The sequence below is a fragment of the Aspergillus viridinutans genome (genome assembly GCF_018404265.1).
Source record: "Aspergillus viridinutans IFM 47045 DNA, scaffold_14, whole genome shotgun sequence".
Taxonomy (NCBI): Eukaryota; Fungi; Ascomycota; class Eurotiomycetes; order Eurotiales; family Aspergillaceae; genus Aspergillus; species Aspergillus viridinutans.
Genome location: NW_025091230.1, coordinates 251,784 through 268,334, shown reverse-complemented (window position 1 = coordinate 268,334; position 16,551 = coordinate 251,784). Strand labels below are relative to the sequence as shown.

Below are 16,551 nucleotides of genomic sequence, written 5' to 3'. Positions count from 1 at the left end.
TTTCCATTACCGGTTTATTGAGATTCACTGCTATTTGATGTACGTAGAATGCTACATTGGCTATCATGGAGACTATGAGCGACAGTTGGCATTTATATGCCGTAGATGATACAGCTCATATACCAAAGGGGATAAAATAGCTAATTGAACAACCTATGCCCCACGAAGTCATACTTTTGCGACAGGCGCCTGCAGTTGAGCCACCAAACCTGACGCACACCACAAGCCGGTGGACGTGGCCTGCGCAACAGCCTTCCCTACTGATCCACAGTCCCCCACAGCAAAGACTCCTGGCACGCTGGTCGTCTCGTAGAAAGGAGGCTTGACCGAGATATCGCCGCCCTGCGTGAGCTGGAGAGAGAGCTGCTGAGCAAAGGGACCGTTCACCTCTGATATGGGCTTGTGGACCTTCAGATTGATGAGTGGTGTATCATAACATGATAGGACGGGAGGACATACCAAGAAACCCTCCTTGCGAGTACTTCCGTCGTTCAGGTCAACTGTGACACCCTCGTGCCCCGATTCCTTGTTGATCTTGGCAATCGGCGTTGTGACGAGCTCAAACCCCTCGCGCTTCAAGGGCTCTTCGAGCGTCTGAGACAGTTCCACGGCGCCATCCGTATACACTGTGACCTTCTCCGACAGCCGTCGTGCCATCCGAGCAAGGTGCATGGCCGGGCCCATGGCAGCGCAGTCGCCAATGGCGAGCACGCCGACCGATTCCTGTCCACGTTCTTCCCAGCCATGGCAGAAAAGACAGTGAAATCTATGGCAAGGTCATTGCACATCCCTACAATGGAACAACAGTCCGTCTAGGTAGCGAGACTTACATTCCATGCCCCCAAGCCGCGGCATACCCGTCAATATCAGGAGGGATATCCCGGACGCCGACGGCGAGGACCAATTTACGTCCCTCCCAGACCTGGCCCGCGGCATCGATCGCCTCAAAGGTGCCGTTACCGGTCTGACGGACCTCTTTGATCTCGGTGTTCTGGATCTGGATGGTGTTGTAGCGGTTCAGCAATTCTCTCCTGGCCACGGCGCGGAAGTCAGCGGGAGACTGATGGTCCCACGTGGTCACATTGTGCATCCGGCTTGCGGCATCGTTACGGTACTTGTTGGAGTCGAAGATCACGGCCGTGTGAAGTTGGCGGGCGAGACCTAGTGCGGTGGACAGGCCTGCCGGGCCGCCGCCGACGATGAGGACGTCAAAGAGCGTTTCCATAATTGGCTGGCGCATTGGCAGAGAGGCGTGGTAATGGGTAACTGACTGTAAATTGTACAATTTGTCCGAAGAGGGATTTGTCCTCCACAAAGCCCCGCAGTGATCGGGGTGTCACTAAGTACGTATCAATATATACCGGTAGACGTCAGAGTATAAAAGTCATTCGGAGGCCGAGTAGCCCACTCGGCATCTCTTCAAGCTTCGTGGACATAATTTCGGTCCCATCGATGAGCCGGCAAAGGGAATGCTCTTCCAGAGCTCCCTGATGAGGAACCGAAACTACTTTTTGTAGACGAGCTACCACCACCGTACTGGGATCATTCAGGCGAGTATCATGATTTCTGAGATTCTGGCCCATCCGTTGGGTCTGGCCGTTGTCGGACCCTTTCTAGGCTTCTTCTTGGGTGTGCTGGAGGCGGCATACCCGGGGATCCTCCCACAGCCTTTACTCAATGTGCTTTCCGCACCGATCAATGTTAGTTCCTCCGGAGGGAAAGGCAACAGATATTAACGTGTATAGGTGTACTTGTCCTGGTGCTATCCCATCAAAAGCGCAGACGGCATAAAGGACTTACCCTCGTGTGCATATCGCTGGCCTAATGGACAAGGAGACACGGCCAAATTCCTACAAGGGATTGAGAACAGTCCGCGCTGGGAGAAAGCTTTTGGAAGTATCTACCGGATTTGGAGTGGAACCAAGCCTGAGGTGTAAGTCTTTGTACAAGCGCAAGAAAGATGAAGGAGGAGAGCTGAGGTTGGATGTAAAGTGTCCTCACACGCCCGGAGCACCTCCAACCGGTCTTTTTCGATTCTGACCGACATACCAAAGCGGTGAATAACAACTCCGGATATCTACTGGGAGAGCTACTAGGAAAATGCGTGGGTCTGATCAGCCCACCGCAGTGGCAATGGGTTCGAGCAGTCACCCAACCTCCCTTCCTGCACCCGGCGTGCGTGGCTCAAACCGACCGGATTCAAGAGATCGTGCGCGCCTTCTTTCAGGAGCTGGAACTTGACGACACTGGATCCCTAGCTAGAGGACTAATTCACCCCGCGCATGACCTGAAGATGCTACCTTTCTGGGTGGTCTGCGAGTTGTTCTACGGACCCTTGCCGTGGCACCTGGTCCAGGAGCTGAAGCGGCTCGCTCCACTGCGGGAGAATCTCATGAAGCATGCAATCCGTGGTGGACTTGCGCGGTTCAGCTGGTCCCGGTATCTGCCTACGCAGGCAAATCGGGAGTTGAAGGATTTCCAGAGCCGCTGGCGACAATTCAACCGGGACGTAGTGGCACAGGCACGAAAGGCCGAGAAACCTGCTCCAATCGCAAAGATGTACGATGCCGTCGATCGAAGGGAGATTAGTGAAGATCAGCTCCTGCAAACGCTGGATGAGGCCCTATTTGCCAACCTGGATGTCACTACTGGCGGCCTCTCATGGAACCTTGTGTTTGTGGCCGCGCACCCGGACTGCCAGAGGAAGCTTCGAGAGGAAATGAACGAAGCGACAGGAACAGGGAGCCTGAATAAGTATCTCCAAGGCCATTCAACCTACCTACAAGCATGCATTCTCGAATCCAGCCGTCTGAAGCCACTCGCGGCATTCTCGGTTCCCCAGTCCGCACCAACAGAGCGGGTAGTCGGAGGATTCCGCATCCCGGCCAAGACGAATTTTGTTGTTGATGCTTATGCTCTCAATATTCGCGGTCCCTACTGGGCTCCTGACAACGAGACCTACCGTCCGGAACGGTTTCTTGACCGTAAGAATGTGGAGTTGAGGTATTCATTCTGGAGATTCGGCTTCGGGCCTCGGCAGTGAGTTTTCCATCTACGTGACCTCTTTTTGGCGTTGCTGATTTGTCCGTCCATCTTCTAGGTGTATGGGCAAGTACGCGGCGGATGCCGTGATTCGGGCTACGTTGGTATACCTTCTCCAGCAGTATAACCTGTCGTTACGGGAAGAGGGCGATTGGACCCGAGATCAAGAGTCTTGGATTACCCATCCAGACTTCTACCTTTGCTGTGTAAAACGGGGCTAGAAAGACTGATTCTCTCGGCATGCGATGCCTGGGTATCGACACCGGGGTCACCGAGCATAGCGGGGTCCGAGATGCTATATATAGTATATCTGAATTTGACGTGCTCTATTCTGCCCAGTGCACGCACTTGGTTGAAATTTGAATGACTACATCTGAATATCTACACAATGGTCCGGCCGCAGAACAATGGAATCTCGGTTCGCTCTCATGCGGTGGTCGAGGCTATCATGCCCAAGATCCAGGACGCCGTAGCTGAGAGAACCCGCGCAGATAATCCCAATATTGACCTATCGACTGCCGAAAACTGGCTGATCCGCGACGAATTGATCGATATCTGCAAGAGTAGTATCCAGGCGGACCTCACCACCAACGTGAGAAGTGTCCCATAACCAGTTTAGCAGCCAAGGCTGATACCAATCCTGCTGCAGCATCTGTCCTATCCCAATGGTTTCTCTGGAGATCCCAGCATGGTCGACGGCCTCGCAAGCTTCCTGAACGAGCATTTCGACCCACATGAGCCAGTCCAAACCGCACATATTGCCACGGCTCCGGGTGCAGCCAGTTGTTTAGATGCATTGCTTTACACGATCTGCGACCCGGGAGACGCAGTCCTCGTTCCAGCACCGTACTGGAGTAAGTTACTACACAGTAGACCGTTGTCGATGTTTCTCTGGAATCATACTTATATCCTATCCTTCAGACGGATTCGACTTTCAATTCCGCGTTCGAGCATCGGTCACACCACTACCAGTGAACTGCAGCAGCTTTGCGAGGACCTTCTCTTTGGATTTATTGGTCGCGTTAGAGGAGGCTATCGAAAATGCCACTTCACCAGTAAAAGCCCTCGTCCTGACAAACCCTCACAATCCATTCGCACAATGCTATCCTCGCGAGGTTATCGAGGCTTGCCTGCAGTTCTGCGAGAGACATGATCTCCACCTGATATCGGACGAAGTATACGCTCTGAGCATATTCGACTCTGCCGACTCAAAGGGCCTCCCTCCCTTCGTCTCGGCGTTATCCCTGAATCCAGTGGCATTAGACTGCGCTCCGCATCGTGTACACGTCATCTGGAGCATAAGCAAGGATTTTGGGTCCAGTGGAATTCGACTGGTACGTTCTTTGCCCCAGCAAGCCTGACACAGCTGACTCCAATTGAATGCCACAGGGATGCACTGTGTCCCAACATAACCCCAAGGTAATTGTTGGAGTGTCCCTAGCGTCCAACACACAGACTTCCTCACTTGCAGCCATTTTCACCCAGAATCTGCTGTGCTCCCCTCTTACACCCCAGTTGATGCGACTCAACAGGGAGAGGCTGTCACTCGCGTACTCCACACTCACTGGATGGATGAAGGAAAACGGATTCGCATACATCCCAGCCAATGCAGGAATCTTTGTTTTTGCCCGGTTGGGCAACGCAGTTACGAGCTGGGACGAGGAGAAGGAGCTGGTTCTACGGTGCAAAGCGGCAGGTGTGTTGGTAAGCGCAGGACAGGCCTACCATGGCATTGAGTCGGAGAAGGGATGGGTGCGAATCACATTTGCAGTCAAGCCAGAAGTACTGCTTGAGGGTCTGAATCGGCTGGCCCTAGCCCTGGGCGTGCGGCCTCCATCGGCCCAGTAGAGCGAATCGCATTGTATCAAGCCCGGTCTAAGAATTTGATCGCTCATTACAAGCATTTTCAGTGTAGGTATAATCGGGGATCGAGAATGTCCATCAAAGAAGGGATCGGGGCCCGACGGCTGCTTAACCCTTGTACCCAGCTGTAGAGGTATATTTAAAGCTGTAGATGTACTAAGATCACCCTGCCATGCTTGCAAGTCTCGCACCTGAATTACTCCGCCGACGTACGTTATGGAATATGTCTTGGAAAGCCTGAATGGCCATCTGGACTCTGTCCACAATCTCCTCCGGGGTAAGCTCCGTGACGAGCTGCATTCACGTCTCCATAACCGGCAACGTGGAGTGCTCCCGGACAAGGAGCTGAGCATTCTGTCGGCCAGGACTGTTGATCTTTTACACTCAATTGAGCAGATGCTCGAGCCTGGTCCACTTGTCCTCGCTGACCATTTCCTCGGTAAGCTGAGAGCCAAAATCCTGACAGAACGACCGACTGACTGGAATTCAACATGAGGCTACATGAGCACAAAATGCCTCTGCGCAGCCGTGGAGCTCAAAATCGCTGATATCCTCCGCGACAAGGGCCCATTGACAATAGACAAGCTAGCCGAGGAGAGCGGTGCGCGTGCAGACCGGCTGGAGCAGATCATGAATGTTTTGCAGAACAACGGCATCTTCGAGCGTGACCCGGCTATGGTGACATACGCAAATAATCACACTTCCATGCTCCTGCTGCGCGATCACTGGATGCAATGGCATAACTGGGTGGACCTGTACGGCAACCAGTTCTACGACATGGCCCGAGGAATTCCCCAATCTATACGCAAGGACGCCACACGTTCGCCAGCACAGATCAACTACGATACCGACAAGGATATGTTCACCTACTTCAACGAGCAAGGCTGGGTGCCTCAGCTGCATCGCACCCTGGGCGCTGGCGCCACTGCTCAAGCACCTGGTATCCTGGCCGACTATCCATGGGAAGAGGTGGCCAAGGAAACCATCATCGATATCGGCGGGGGCGGCGGCGCTCTGATCGCGCTGCTCCTACGAGCACATCCGACAATGAAGGGCGGCATCTACGACCTGCCGCATGTTATCGAACACTCCACCCCGTTCTTCCATACTCCAGATGGGCAGTTTGCCGATCTGGGTGGCCGAGTGCCCCAGGAGAATCTCATCGGAGGGGACTTCTTCAAGAACATCCCTCCGTCTCGAGTCTACACGATGAAGTGGACCCTCCATGACTGGAGAGACCCCGAGGCCCTGGCAATCTTGCGCAATATTCGGAAAGCCATTGTTCCTGGGGCAACAAGTCGGCTCATTGTTATGGACTGCATTAGGGCGGATGGGCGCTCTTCGCGTCTCTCGCGGTATGCCGACTTGAACATGATGATCGCTGCCAACGGGCTGGAACGGACAGAAGCTTCATGGAGGGATTTGGCGAAGCAGAGTGGCTGGAGGATTGAGGGCATCTATCCCTTGCGGAATGCGTGGCCCTGCGCTATTGACATGCGGCCCGACAATGTTCAGCTGAACGGTGTATGAGTCTCAAACGCTCAGCGCTAGCTGATTTAATTTATACCTACGGATTATGTTCATTTGGATAGTAGAATATGTTGTGAATGTGCATTCGAGAATGGCTTCTACGAGGGGACTACGGAGAGGAGCCAAGTCCTACCACTGAATAGCCAAACCGAATGAACATAGCTCTGGAAATAAGATAGCCAATAACAGATGAGTAGACAGAAACAACACGTCATGATCTTCCTGCATATGATCGGGCTGGGACTAGTTTGTGCAGATCATCAGACAGGGATCGGTCACCGATCCCTGTCTACTTCGGAGACTTACCCGGAGACTTTTCAAGCGCCCTTTTTTCCCCTCCCTTGACTCATGAGACTATCCAGACCGGTTTCGTTCTTTCCAAAATGAAACTCTACTCTCTTGCACGTTGGTCGTTACTCTTCCTTATCGTGTCGACGAATGTGAGATAGCATCATGGCGGACCATGCATCCAGTGACGACGCATCTCGTGATGAGAAGCATGAGCTTCCATCGCCTATGGGAAACGACTCAACTGATACTGCTCCGGAGCCCATGGGATGGCGATACTGGGTGCTTTTCCTGACTCTCTGCCTCAGCGGCTTCGCTGTGACCATGGAAGGCAGTATCGTGGTCACGGCATTGCCCAGCATTTCCCGCTCGCTCGATACGACGCAATACGTCTGGGTCACAAACAGCTACACATTGGCGTCGACCATCTTCCAACCGCTCGTGGGCTGGCTGGCCGAGGTATTTGGCCGCAAACCCATCATGCTGGGCAGCCTCGTTTTCCTCGCTGTCGGGAGCGCCGTCGCCGGGGCCGCGCACTCACTGGCGACAATTCTGGTCGGACGATTGATACAAGGAATCGGAGGCGGTGCTATTCCCCTGGTGGCCGAGCTGGTCATCAGCGATATCGTGCCGTTGCCACAGCGGCCGAAGATGCTGGGCATGGTGATGGCCACGTCGTGTCTGGGCCTATTGCTCGGCCCCGTCTTTGGCGGAGTGATCGTCGACCATAGTACCTGGCGCTGGATCTTCTGGATGAATCTGCCCATTGTCGGAGCCTCCATTGTCTTCTTGTTTCCCATGCTTGCACGACGGACGGCAGAGCAGCGAGATGCAGCGACCTCTTTGCGAGCCACAGCGCGCCGATTCGACTGGCTGGGTAATTTCCTGCTCCCCGCTGCCAGTATCGCCATCCTGCTGCCCCTGACGATGGGGGGAAAGATGTACCCCTGGGACTCGGCTCGAATCGTCGCACCACTGGTGATTGGATTCTGCGGGTTTGTGGGATTCGCGGTGTATGAACATTACTTCTGTGCACACCCACTCATTCCCCTCCGACTGCTGCGCAAGCTCTCGGCGGTCTCCCTGCAGGCGCAGAATTTTATCCAGAGCATGCTCATTATGTGGATCAACTATTTCCTCACCGTTTACTTCCAGGCTGTCCTGGAACTCTCTCCGCAGCGAGCAGGATTCGATCTCATGCCCACGATTGTCGGCATGGTAGTCTTCTCCATCGTCGGCGGTATAGTGGTGTCCATGCTCCCCGGTCCGCTGGCGATCCTCATCAACGTGCTCGCCTTTTCCCTCATGGCTGTTGGCCTCGGTGTATTCACCACGCTCTCGGCCTCCTCGTCGACCGCCGTCCACGCCGTGCTCCAGATTGTCGTTGCCGCAGGGAACGGACTACTGCTCGCCACGCTGTTGCCTGCCATACAGGCGCAGTTTGACCCGGCGGATCTGACAGCGGTGACTGCGCTCTTTAATTTCATTCGCAGCTTTGCGCTCGTCTGGGGAATGACCATCCCTTCTATTATTTTCGACCAGACTGTTGACAACCATCTGGATGACGTGCCGGTGTCAGAGCGCGGGATGCTGCAGGGCGGAGGAGCGTATGTCAGGGCTAGCAAGTCCTTTGTGCAATCTTTCCAAGGTGTGACCAAGAACCAAGTAATCGCTCTGTATGAAACTGGGCTCCGCGCGACGTGGTGGGGAGCAATGGCGTTTGCACTTCTAGGACTAGTGCTGGTGGCTCTGCAGCGGCCTCCCAAGAGCAGTCAGGGCACACTGAAGGCGAGTCCAGAAAGGGACACAGAGAAGGCTGTCGATACAGAATCGTGATGTATACTAGAGTGTTAGTCCTGTAGCCACCATTCCACTCCGCTCCAATTCACAAAAGTAAGCCATTCTATTGTCTGGAGCCGAGCATCGTCGGTCACCGACGCGACGGGGCCTTCCTTGTACTTAATCTAGACCAAGCAACGTAATAGGAGACATCAGTCGTCTCTCATCCAACTAAACAGACGTTGTTCCATTCGTGTCATAAAGAGCAGACATGGCAATCGAGACTGTGACCGATCAATCCCAGCAGAACCGTGGCGAAGTCATCATTGGTGATGCCCCAGCTGATGACCGTGTCGTCCTCTACATCATCAAAGGCAGGACAATCGATCAGACATGAAAGAAAAAGGCTGACCTGCTGATTCCAGCGGACGAAACCTCCTACATTAACTACATCAAGCCCCTGATCCTAGCAAAAGAGCTTCAGATCCCGCACGTTCTCTCGCTCATCGACACCACTTCCCAATGGGCCTACAAAATCCACCCGGAGCGGATGGTCCCCGCGCTCAAGGACCAGGACCCCGAAACAGGCGAACAGATCAATGTCTTCGAGGGAACCGCCTGTCTTCAGTACTTGGCCGATCGATATGATGCCGAGGGAGAATGGAAAGGGCGCACCGCCGCGGAGAGAGCCGCCGTCTTTACCTGGGTGGCATACCAGACCGCGGGAATCGGGTGAGTTCGTATGGCAACGACAGGCATTGACGAGGAGCTGAAAAATGCACAGTCCCACTGCCAAGTACTGGCTCTACTTCCTGCGTGGTTACCCGACTCGCAAGAACCCGGTCCAGCTGCCCAAGACCATTGCGAAACTGCACGAAAACACTCTGAAGCAATGGGACATTTTGAATAAGCGCCTTGCGAAGGACGGACAGAACTACATTGCCCTCCCGGATCGGCCAACCCTAGCGGATCTATCCTACTTTCCCTTCGCCATGCCGTGGATGTTTACGTTCCTCGGCGTGGATATCAAGGACTGGCCGCATATTCAGGCGTGGGCGGAGCGGATGCTGACCCGCCCGGCTATCCAGGAGATCATGGCCAGAGCAAAGACGTTTGGACATGATATGACGCAGGAGCAGGCGGCGATGCTGAAGTCTGCCGAATAGATGAGCTAGGAGCAGATTGATTGAAATCATGCCACTCAGTGCAATCGGGAGCCGGACAGTGACCGGGGACCGATCAATGTACGTATCTAGCATATAAGTGCAACCATAATGGACATGAACGTATCCTATCTATCACTTATACATATCCAGAGCAGCAAAAAAAGAGTATCTTTGCGGTCACAAACTACACAACCATGGCAACATACACCTCAGTCATGCGGTTCATCGAACCGTGGTCCCAGAACAAGGGAATACCCTTCATCAGGACCAATGCACCCCCGGGATACGACTACATGAACTTCGAATGGGTCGACTGTCCAGTTCAGATTACGGATGCACGGCCGACAAAGGACAGCTTCACCCTTGACCAGCATGGGTTCGCCTACAGGGACGACCCGGAAGGCGCAACGCCGGAGATACTGCAGCTTCTCCGCGACAACGACGTAGAGAAAGTCCGCAAGGTGTACTACTCCCACATCGAGCAGCTCGTCAAGAGGGAGACGGGTGCCTCCCGGGTGATCATCTTTGACCATACCTCGCGCAAACGACGTCCGGAATTGGGCACGTATGAGAATCCGACAGGAAAGGAGCAACCAGCAACTATGGTGCGTTTGTCCCTTAGCTGTTGCCGACGATGAGTTACTGACGCTGTGATCCCAAGGTGCACTGTGACCAGTGAGTGTAAACAAGGGGACTAGCAGAGCGCAACTTGACTGAGAGGTGGACATAGATCGACAAAAGGCGCTCTCCGCCGATTGGAGCAGAACGTCCCCGATCATAACGAGGTCCTCAAGAACCGGGTGATTATGATCAAGTAAGTCTCCCGTGATGAGCGACAAAGCATAGAATCTACGGCCCTAATACGAACTCGATGGCAGTATCTGGCGCCCTCTCCGCGGCCCCGTAGAGGATTGGCCCCTCGCCACCATGGACTATCGCACTTGTGATCCAAACCTGATCTATCCGACGGATTTGCTTGACAAAGCCGACGACTATCGCGGCCAGACGGTCACGTTTGGCCACGCTGATGAGCAGCGGTGGTACTACTTGGACCATCAACGGACGGATGAGGTGACCATGATTAAGATTTGGGATAATCAGGAGGGAGTTGAAGCTAAGCGTACGTTCTCCGACTGACTGACTGGCACTGGCCAGAGAAAGCTGCATCCAGCGCTGATTTGGTTGTTCCAGTGTGCCCGCATGCCGCGTTCAAGCACCCAGAAACGCCTGCAGATGCGCCCCCTCGCGAAAGCATCGAGGTGCGGTGTTTTGCTCTGTTTGACGAAGCAGCAGATGGATCTCGACCTGTGTAACCTGTTTCGGTGGCCGGTCGGTCCGCTGGTGCTGGGATAGCTGTCTTCGTGTTGCCTCTGAAGTTATATGTAGACTGAGTAGATGAGGATAGTGGTCTAGTACTTACCACGTCCATCAACTATCAATAGCTGGCAATGGATACTGAAAAGATCTCCGGGAATGAATCACAAATTCGTACTCTCCGGTCGACTCACAGACCAGGTTGGATAAGATTGCTGGCCATAACTGTTGTACTTGCTCTTGTCTTTGGGGCGCAGATCATTACAAACGGAGCCTGCTTACGGCAGTCACCGACTGTAGAAGATGTCCTTCGCCAGGCTCCTCTGATAGGTAATCCCTAGCGAGATCTGTTACCTGTACCTGTGGAGTGGTTGCTGACCAGTGTAGACGGGCATAATGACTTTCCAATCTGGATCCGAGCGTTCTACCAGAATCACATCTATCAGGAAAACTTCACGTACGATGGCCCACTCTTTGGACAGGTGGATTTCCCCCGTCTTGTTCGGGGCCGTTTGCGAGGTCAATTCTGGAGTGTTTATGTGGAATGGTAGAGCTTCTCCTCCCTCCGCCAGCGAGCACATAGCTGACAACCAGACGGGCAGCCCAAAGACAGCCAATGAGTATTCAGACGAGACGTATTTTGAGATACAACGAGACACACTGCAACAGATTGATCTGGTTAATCGGCTAGTCCGTGCTGAGCCCGATATGCTGGCACTGGTCCACTCCAGCACAGACGTATGGGAGACATTTAGCAATCAGCCGGCCCGTATCGCCAGCGTCATGGGCATCGAAGGCCTCCACCAGATCGCCAACAGTGCCAGCATTCTCCGTCTATACCACAGGTTAGGCGTGCGATATGCCACACTGACACACGAATGCCACAACGCCTTCGCCGACAGCGCCACCCCGGCCCGACCACTCCACAACGGACTGTCTGAGGCAGGACGCATACTAGTCGGCGAGATGAACCGCCTGGGAATGATTGTGGATCTGGCGCACGTCAGCTACGAGACGATGCTCGCCGCCCTGGACGTGACAACTGCACCTGTCATCTTCTCGCATTCCTCCGCCTACGCGTTATGCCCGCATGAGCGCAATGTACCGGACGACATACTCCGGAAACTGAAAAGGAATGATGGAGTCGTCATGGTGAGCTTCTACCCGTCCTACACGCGGTGCGACGATCCGGACCGCGCCACCATTGAGGATGTCGCCGATCATATCCAGTACATTGGCGAGTTGATCGGCTACCGGCATGTCGGACTGGGGTCGGATTTTGACGGAATGCCGGCGGGGATCAGGGGGCTGGAAGACGTCAGCAAGTATCCAGATCTTATCAGTCTCCTGCTCCGTCGGGGGGTGGGAGTTAAGGAACTGGCCGGAGTGGTTGGCGGCAATGTTCTGCGGGTTCTACGGGCCGTGGAGGACGAGGCTGCATCACGGGCTGACGAATTGCCTCTCGAGGATGATGTGAAGCCATTCTTCTCTTAGATATGATACGTAAGCGTATAAGGTTGACCAGTGAAATTGCTGTAGCCTAGTTGACGCTATCCTAGGTACTGTTTCTCTGCTTCAACCAACACATCAACGGTGTCTTGACAAACATAACATAGACATCCTGATTAGCAGCCCAATCCCGACTCTCTGGTGCCAGCTGGACATCAAAGTTCCACACTAGTCGAGCAATTACACTTCTCGCAAAAGCCAACGCCATGCTCTTCCCCAGGCAATTCCTCGGCCCCGTGGAGAACGGCTGATGCGCCTTCTTGTCGTCTCGTCCAAATCGGGGATCAGGCTCTGCCAACCACCGCTCCGGATGGAACTCGCCCGCGCGCGCAAAGTTCTTCTCACTCAGCGCGGCCGCATATCCGTTCATACCCACGGCGTAGTCACCTGGGACAAAGCGGCCACAGATCGTGGCGCCTCTTGCGGGAGTCCGCCGGGGGAACGTAGTGGGGACGACGACGTAAACGCGCAGAGCTTCTTCAATGACAGCGTTGAGGAAGGGTAGCTTCTGAAGACGGGTGAAAGTCATCTCCGATTCTTGGGTGACAGAACCGCGAATCTCGTTTGCCAGCCTGGACCAGATCTTGGGGTCCCGTAGCGCATAGTAGAGACAGCCACAAACTAGGGTGGCGTTGGTGTCGCTGCCGGCTGTCATGAAGATGGAGGAGGCGATCTCCAGCTCCGGAATTGTCATGCCGTCTTTTTCGGAGTTTTCGCGGAGCATGTGGGTGACTAGAGATGGAATCAGAATCAGTTCCCTGTGTCTACATGGATATATATATAGAAAGAGTTACCGAAATCTTCTCTTCCTGTGCCGGCAGCGATACGCTCGCGGGCCATTCGCGTAGTCACCTGGAACTGCTCCATCCAGACCCGTCCGATCCGAGCCAACACCAGATTGACAACAGCGTTTCGTGATATGAAGGCAGGCAGACGGCGCCATGCTTGAACATACAACCCCTGCTTGACATGGCCGCTGGTCAACCGGACCCAGGGATGCAGCTCTCCGTTGACCGTGTTCTCCAGACACCCGACGGACTTGCCAAAGGACAGGTCCAAAATGACGTCCATGGCCGTGCTGGTGAACCAGGGAACCATATCGATCGGTTGGTCGGTGGAAAGCTCGCGAAGACGGCGAATGAGAAGCTCAACATAGGAAGTGATCAGTGGTTCCTGACGGGCCAGTGCTCTGTCGGAAAAGGCATGGACCATGATTCCCCTCAATCGGCTGTGATCTTTGTTTTCTGCTGTGACCTGACAACGCCATTCAGAAGGCAAACTCGAATCAACAGGATGGATGGATACCTACAATGACAGGCACGGAATTGATTGATTGAGAATACCATGTCTTGTCCTTCTCCAAACCGCTGCGCAGCTCGTTGTCTCGCCATACTGCAGCCGATGGTTAGTTGCATGCTTTCAGCCGCCGGGAATTAAGCCCATACCATGGACATCGTGATAAGCGCGACTCGAATTGTAGGACAGCTCATCTGGAGCCACCCGGACGACCTCGCCGTAGGTGTTGTGCCAGTCGAGAGTCTTGTATGGGAGATCGCCAGCCAGTTGGTGATAAATATAATGCAACCGCGAGGCGCGGCCGAGCCATGGACCTGGATATGACGCCAGGGGGTGGAAGAAGAGGTTGTAGATGCATTTTCCGATGAAGAAAAGGATCTAAATATTATATGAAATTAATCGGTAATTGACAGGAGGAAGAGCTTACTATACTTACTCCGGCAATGATGCTACCCTCGGCAGCAAAAATCAAGCCATTGAGACTCCAAATTGTAAAGGAAATCGCCATGGCGCTTGCGTATGGTCTAGATTCTACCTTCTTTATTATGTTGGAATAGTTTATCCGGCTTTTGCTTAGGTTATTATAGTGAGATAGCTAACATCGGCCACCGACAGCGGCCAAAAAAGGGCTATTTCGTATTCGGGCTCCGTACATAGCATCTCCATGGCTTGTTATAATGCGATATCCCTGTTCGTCTGCTGTGAACCCTAAACTGAAGGAGACTGTCGATATAATTGATGACCAGGAGGACAATATGATTTCGGAGGAAAAGAAGTCTAGCATTTTGCACAGGGTTATATCCTCCTGCCGCCTGCATGACCCGTCCGTGACGGCCGCAAATGCATGGATCAACGACGACATTCGCCCACTACCACCCTCTCGCCGACGATGGAGCGGTACGACATACCTGGGATGGTGGGCCATCTGGATGATGGGATTGAGTAACTTCCAGCTGGGCTCGTCCTTGGTGGCCATCGGTCTCTCTGTATGGCAGGCGATGGTGGGCATCATCCTTGGCCGGATTCTCATTGCCACCGTTGCCATCTTAAATGGCGCAGTCGGTTCACGATGGCACATTGGCTTTCCCGTCTTTTCTCGCATCGTCTGGGGAATGAGAGTCAGTTACAGAAATCCCAACCGCCCCCTAACGAACAGCACCAACTGATTGCTCGCAGGGTTCATACGGCGCTATCCTCCTCCGCATTCTCTTGGGACTTGTTGGATTTGCGGTGCAGTCCTGGAACGGGGGACTATGCATTACTGCCGTGCTCAGCGCCATATTCCCCTCGTATTTGCACCTCCGTAACACCATCCCGGAGTCTTCTCATGTCACCACGGCCCAGCTGGTGAGCTGGATCGTCTTCCTTGCCCTATGCGTTCCGCTCATCTACGTGCGCCCTGAGCGCGCCCCAAAGGCCATGGCAGTGATGAATATCCTGACGCTGATCACAATCCTCGCGATCCTGATCTGGGCTTTGGCCACCGCGCATGGAGCTGGACCGTTGCTTTCCCAGCCCGGTATGCCGATGACATCTTCCCAGTTGGGCTGGTCAATGCTCGGAGGAATCAATGCTGTAATTGGCACAGTGGCGCCAGCTTTGAGTACGTCTTTACCATTTCCGAGAACAGGGGACAAGGCGCCCCCCTACTGACAAAGCCCTAAAGTGAGCCAGCCTGATTTTTCCCGCTTTGCCAGACGAGAGCGCGACCAGATCTGGGGACAGGCCGTGGCATTCATCCTAGTCGGCACCATCATGCCACTATTTGGCTGTCTTGTGTCCTCTGCCACGCAGCAGATCTACGGCGAAGCCATCTGGAACCCGCCAGTCCTCATTCTCACCTGGTTGACCAACGGCCAGTACCGCTCCTCGACGAGAGCCGCGGCCGCATTTGCAGGACTGGGCCTGACCATCAGCCAACTGGCAGTGGTGGTAGTCGATAATGCGTACTCGGTGGGAATCGACCTCTGCGGTTTGTTCCCGGCTTTCCTGAATATCCGGCGAGGAGCGTATCTGGGACTGGCGCTGGGAATGGCCTTCTGCCCCTGGGAACTGTTGTCCACCGCGTCGATATTCCTCATGGTGATCTCCGGGTTCACCGTATTCTTCGGACCCATCTGCGGAATCCAGATCGCCGATTACTGGGTCCTACGACGGCAGCGCATCAAGCTCTCCGATCTCTATAGCATCAAGCGCGAGGGAGTATACTACTATGTATATGGGGTGAACTGGCGCGCGTTCGTGGCGTGGGCCGTCGGCTTCGCGCCGCTCATGCCTGGCTTTATACATGCGGTGCAGCCTCGGATTACCTTAAAAACCGACGTGGGGCACCTCTACCAGATTGCCTTTGTGTTGGGGTTCTGTATCAGCTTTGTAACCCATTGCGCTCTTAACGTGGTCTTTCCGCCTCGGGGGCTTGGTGAGATGGACCATGATGATCGGTTTGGGACGTTTACAACTGCGGAGGCGCGGGCGCTTGGAATTGACCCAGATAGTGCATCTCCATCGACCACTCCTGTTTCTGATAGTAACCAAGGGGAATCGGTGGATCTCGAGGAAAGCAAGGGGTGGTCGTGAGGACGGGCCTGAGACATGGATAGCATGACGGATAGACGAGGATTCTGAGATAGACAATTCCCTTCGTCTCGTATGCAAGAGCCCGGTCACCGTCTCGGACCCCGATGTCCTCCTCAAAAAAGGAGGATTCGAAGATTAATGAGACTCTTAAACCTTGCACGTTTACTAAAGTACTGCTGCTCTGCGT

At 54.1% G+C, this 16,551-nt stretch overlaps 9 protein-coding genes across 9 annotated transcripts; 7 read left to right on the top strand and 2 right to left on the bottom strand.

Annotated features, from left to right (window-relative positions):
- Positions 1-168: 168 nt before the first annotated feature.
- Aspvir_003193 (NAD(P)/FAD-dependent oxidoreductase) lies at positions 169-1,225 on the bottom strand (the record flags this gene model as incomplete). The annotated part of the gene is made up of 3 exons (XM_043274778.1): positions 169-408; positions 460-766; positions 831-1,225. The coding sequence occupies 3 exons, from the start codon at positions 1,223-1,225 to the stop codon at positions 169-171; spliced, it is 942 nt and encodes a 313-aa protein (XP_043130713.1).
- A 334-nt stretch (positions 1,226-1,559) lies between these two features.
- On the top strand, positions 1,560-4,890 carry Aspvir_003192 (uncharacterized protein; the record flags this gene model as incomplete). The annotated part of the gene is made up of 8 exons (XM_043274777.1): positions 1,560-1,700; positions 1,746-1,933; positions 1,993-3,039; positions 3,101-3,248; positions 3,446-3,634; positions 3,692-3,896; positions 3,964-4,376; positions 4,432-4,890. The coding sequence occupies 8 exons, from the start codon at positions 1,560-1,562 to the stop codon at positions 4,888-4,890; spliced, it is 2,790 nt and encodes a 929-aa protein (XP_043130712.1).
- A 231-nt stretch (positions 4,891-5,121) lies between these two features.
- On the top strand, positions 5,122-6,435 carry Aspvir_003191 (uncharacterized protein; the record flags this gene model as incomplete). The annotated part of the gene is made up of 2 exons (XM_043274776.1): positions 5,122-5,344; positions 5,402-6,435. 2 exons carry the CDS (start codon positions 5,122-5,124, stop codon positions 6,433-6,435), a joined length of 1,257 nt encoding a protein of 418 aa, XP_043130711.1.
- A 453-nt stretch (positions 6,436-6,888) lies between these two features.
- Positions 6,889-8,559, top strand: Aspvir_003190 (uncharacterized protein; the record flags this gene model as incomplete). Its single annotated transcript, XM_043274775.1, has 1 exon — positions 6,889-8,559. One exon carries the CDS (start codon positions 6,889-6,891, stop codon positions 8,557-8,559), a length of 1,671 nt encoding a protein of 556 aa, XP_043130710.1.
- Positions 8,560-8,773: 214 nt separating this feature from the next.
- Positions 8,774-9,668, top strand: Aspvir_003189 (glutathione S-transferase family protein; the record flags this gene model as incomplete). The annotated part of the gene is made up of 3 exons (XM_043274774.1): positions 8,774-8,852; positions 8,928-9,234; positions 9,287-9,668. 3 exons carry the CDS (start codon positions 8,774-8,776, stop codon positions 9,666-9,668), a joined length of 768 nt encoding a protein of 255 aa, XP_043130709.1.
- Positions 9,669-9,862: 194 nt separating this feature from the next.
- Positions 9,863-10,981, top strand: Aspvir_003188 (uncharacterized protein; the record flags this gene model as incomplete). The annotated part of the gene is made up of 5 exons (XM_043274773.1): positions 9,863-10,273; positions 10,330-10,343; positions 10,399-10,482; positions 10,547-10,788; positions 10,824-10,981. The coding sequence occupies 5 exons, from the start codon at positions 9,863-9,865 to the stop codon at positions 10,979-10,981; spliced, it is 909 nt and encodes a 302-aa protein (XP_043130708.1).
- Positions 10,982-11,444: 463 nt separating this feature from the next.
- Aspvir_003187 (dipeptidase) lies at positions 11,445-12,476 on the top strand (the record flags this gene model as incomplete). Its single annotated transcript, XM_043274772.1, has 1 exon — positions 11,445-12,476. One exon carries the CDS (start codon positions 11,445-11,447, stop codon positions 12,474-12,476), a length of 1,032 nt encoding a protein of 343 aa, XP_043130707.1.
- Positions 12,477-12,537: 61 nt separating this feature from the next.
- Positions 12,538-14,295, bottom strand: Aspvir_003186 (cytochrome P450; the record flags this gene model as incomplete). Its single annotated transcript, XM_043274771.1, has 5 exons — positions 12,538-13,223; positions 13,286-13,745; positions 13,801-13,883; positions 13,937-14,165; positions 14,224-14,295. The coding sequence occupies 5 exons, from the start codon at positions 14,293-14,295 to the stop codon at positions 12,538-12,540; spliced, it is 1,530 nt and encodes a 509-aa protein (XP_043130706.1).
- A 169-nt stretch (positions 14,296-14,464) lies between these two features.
- On the top strand, positions 14,465-16,364 carry Aspvir_003185 (nucleobase cation symporter-1 family protein; the record flags this gene model as incomplete). The annotated part of the gene is made up of 3 exons (XM_043274770.1): positions 14,465-14,905; positions 14,964-15,390; positions 15,454-16,364. The coding sequence occupies 3 exons, from the start codon at positions 14,465-14,467 to the stop codon at positions 16,362-16,364; spliced, it is 1,779 nt and encodes a 592-aa protein (XP_043130705.1).
- Between the last annotated feature and the right edge of the window lie 187 nt (positions 16,365-16,551).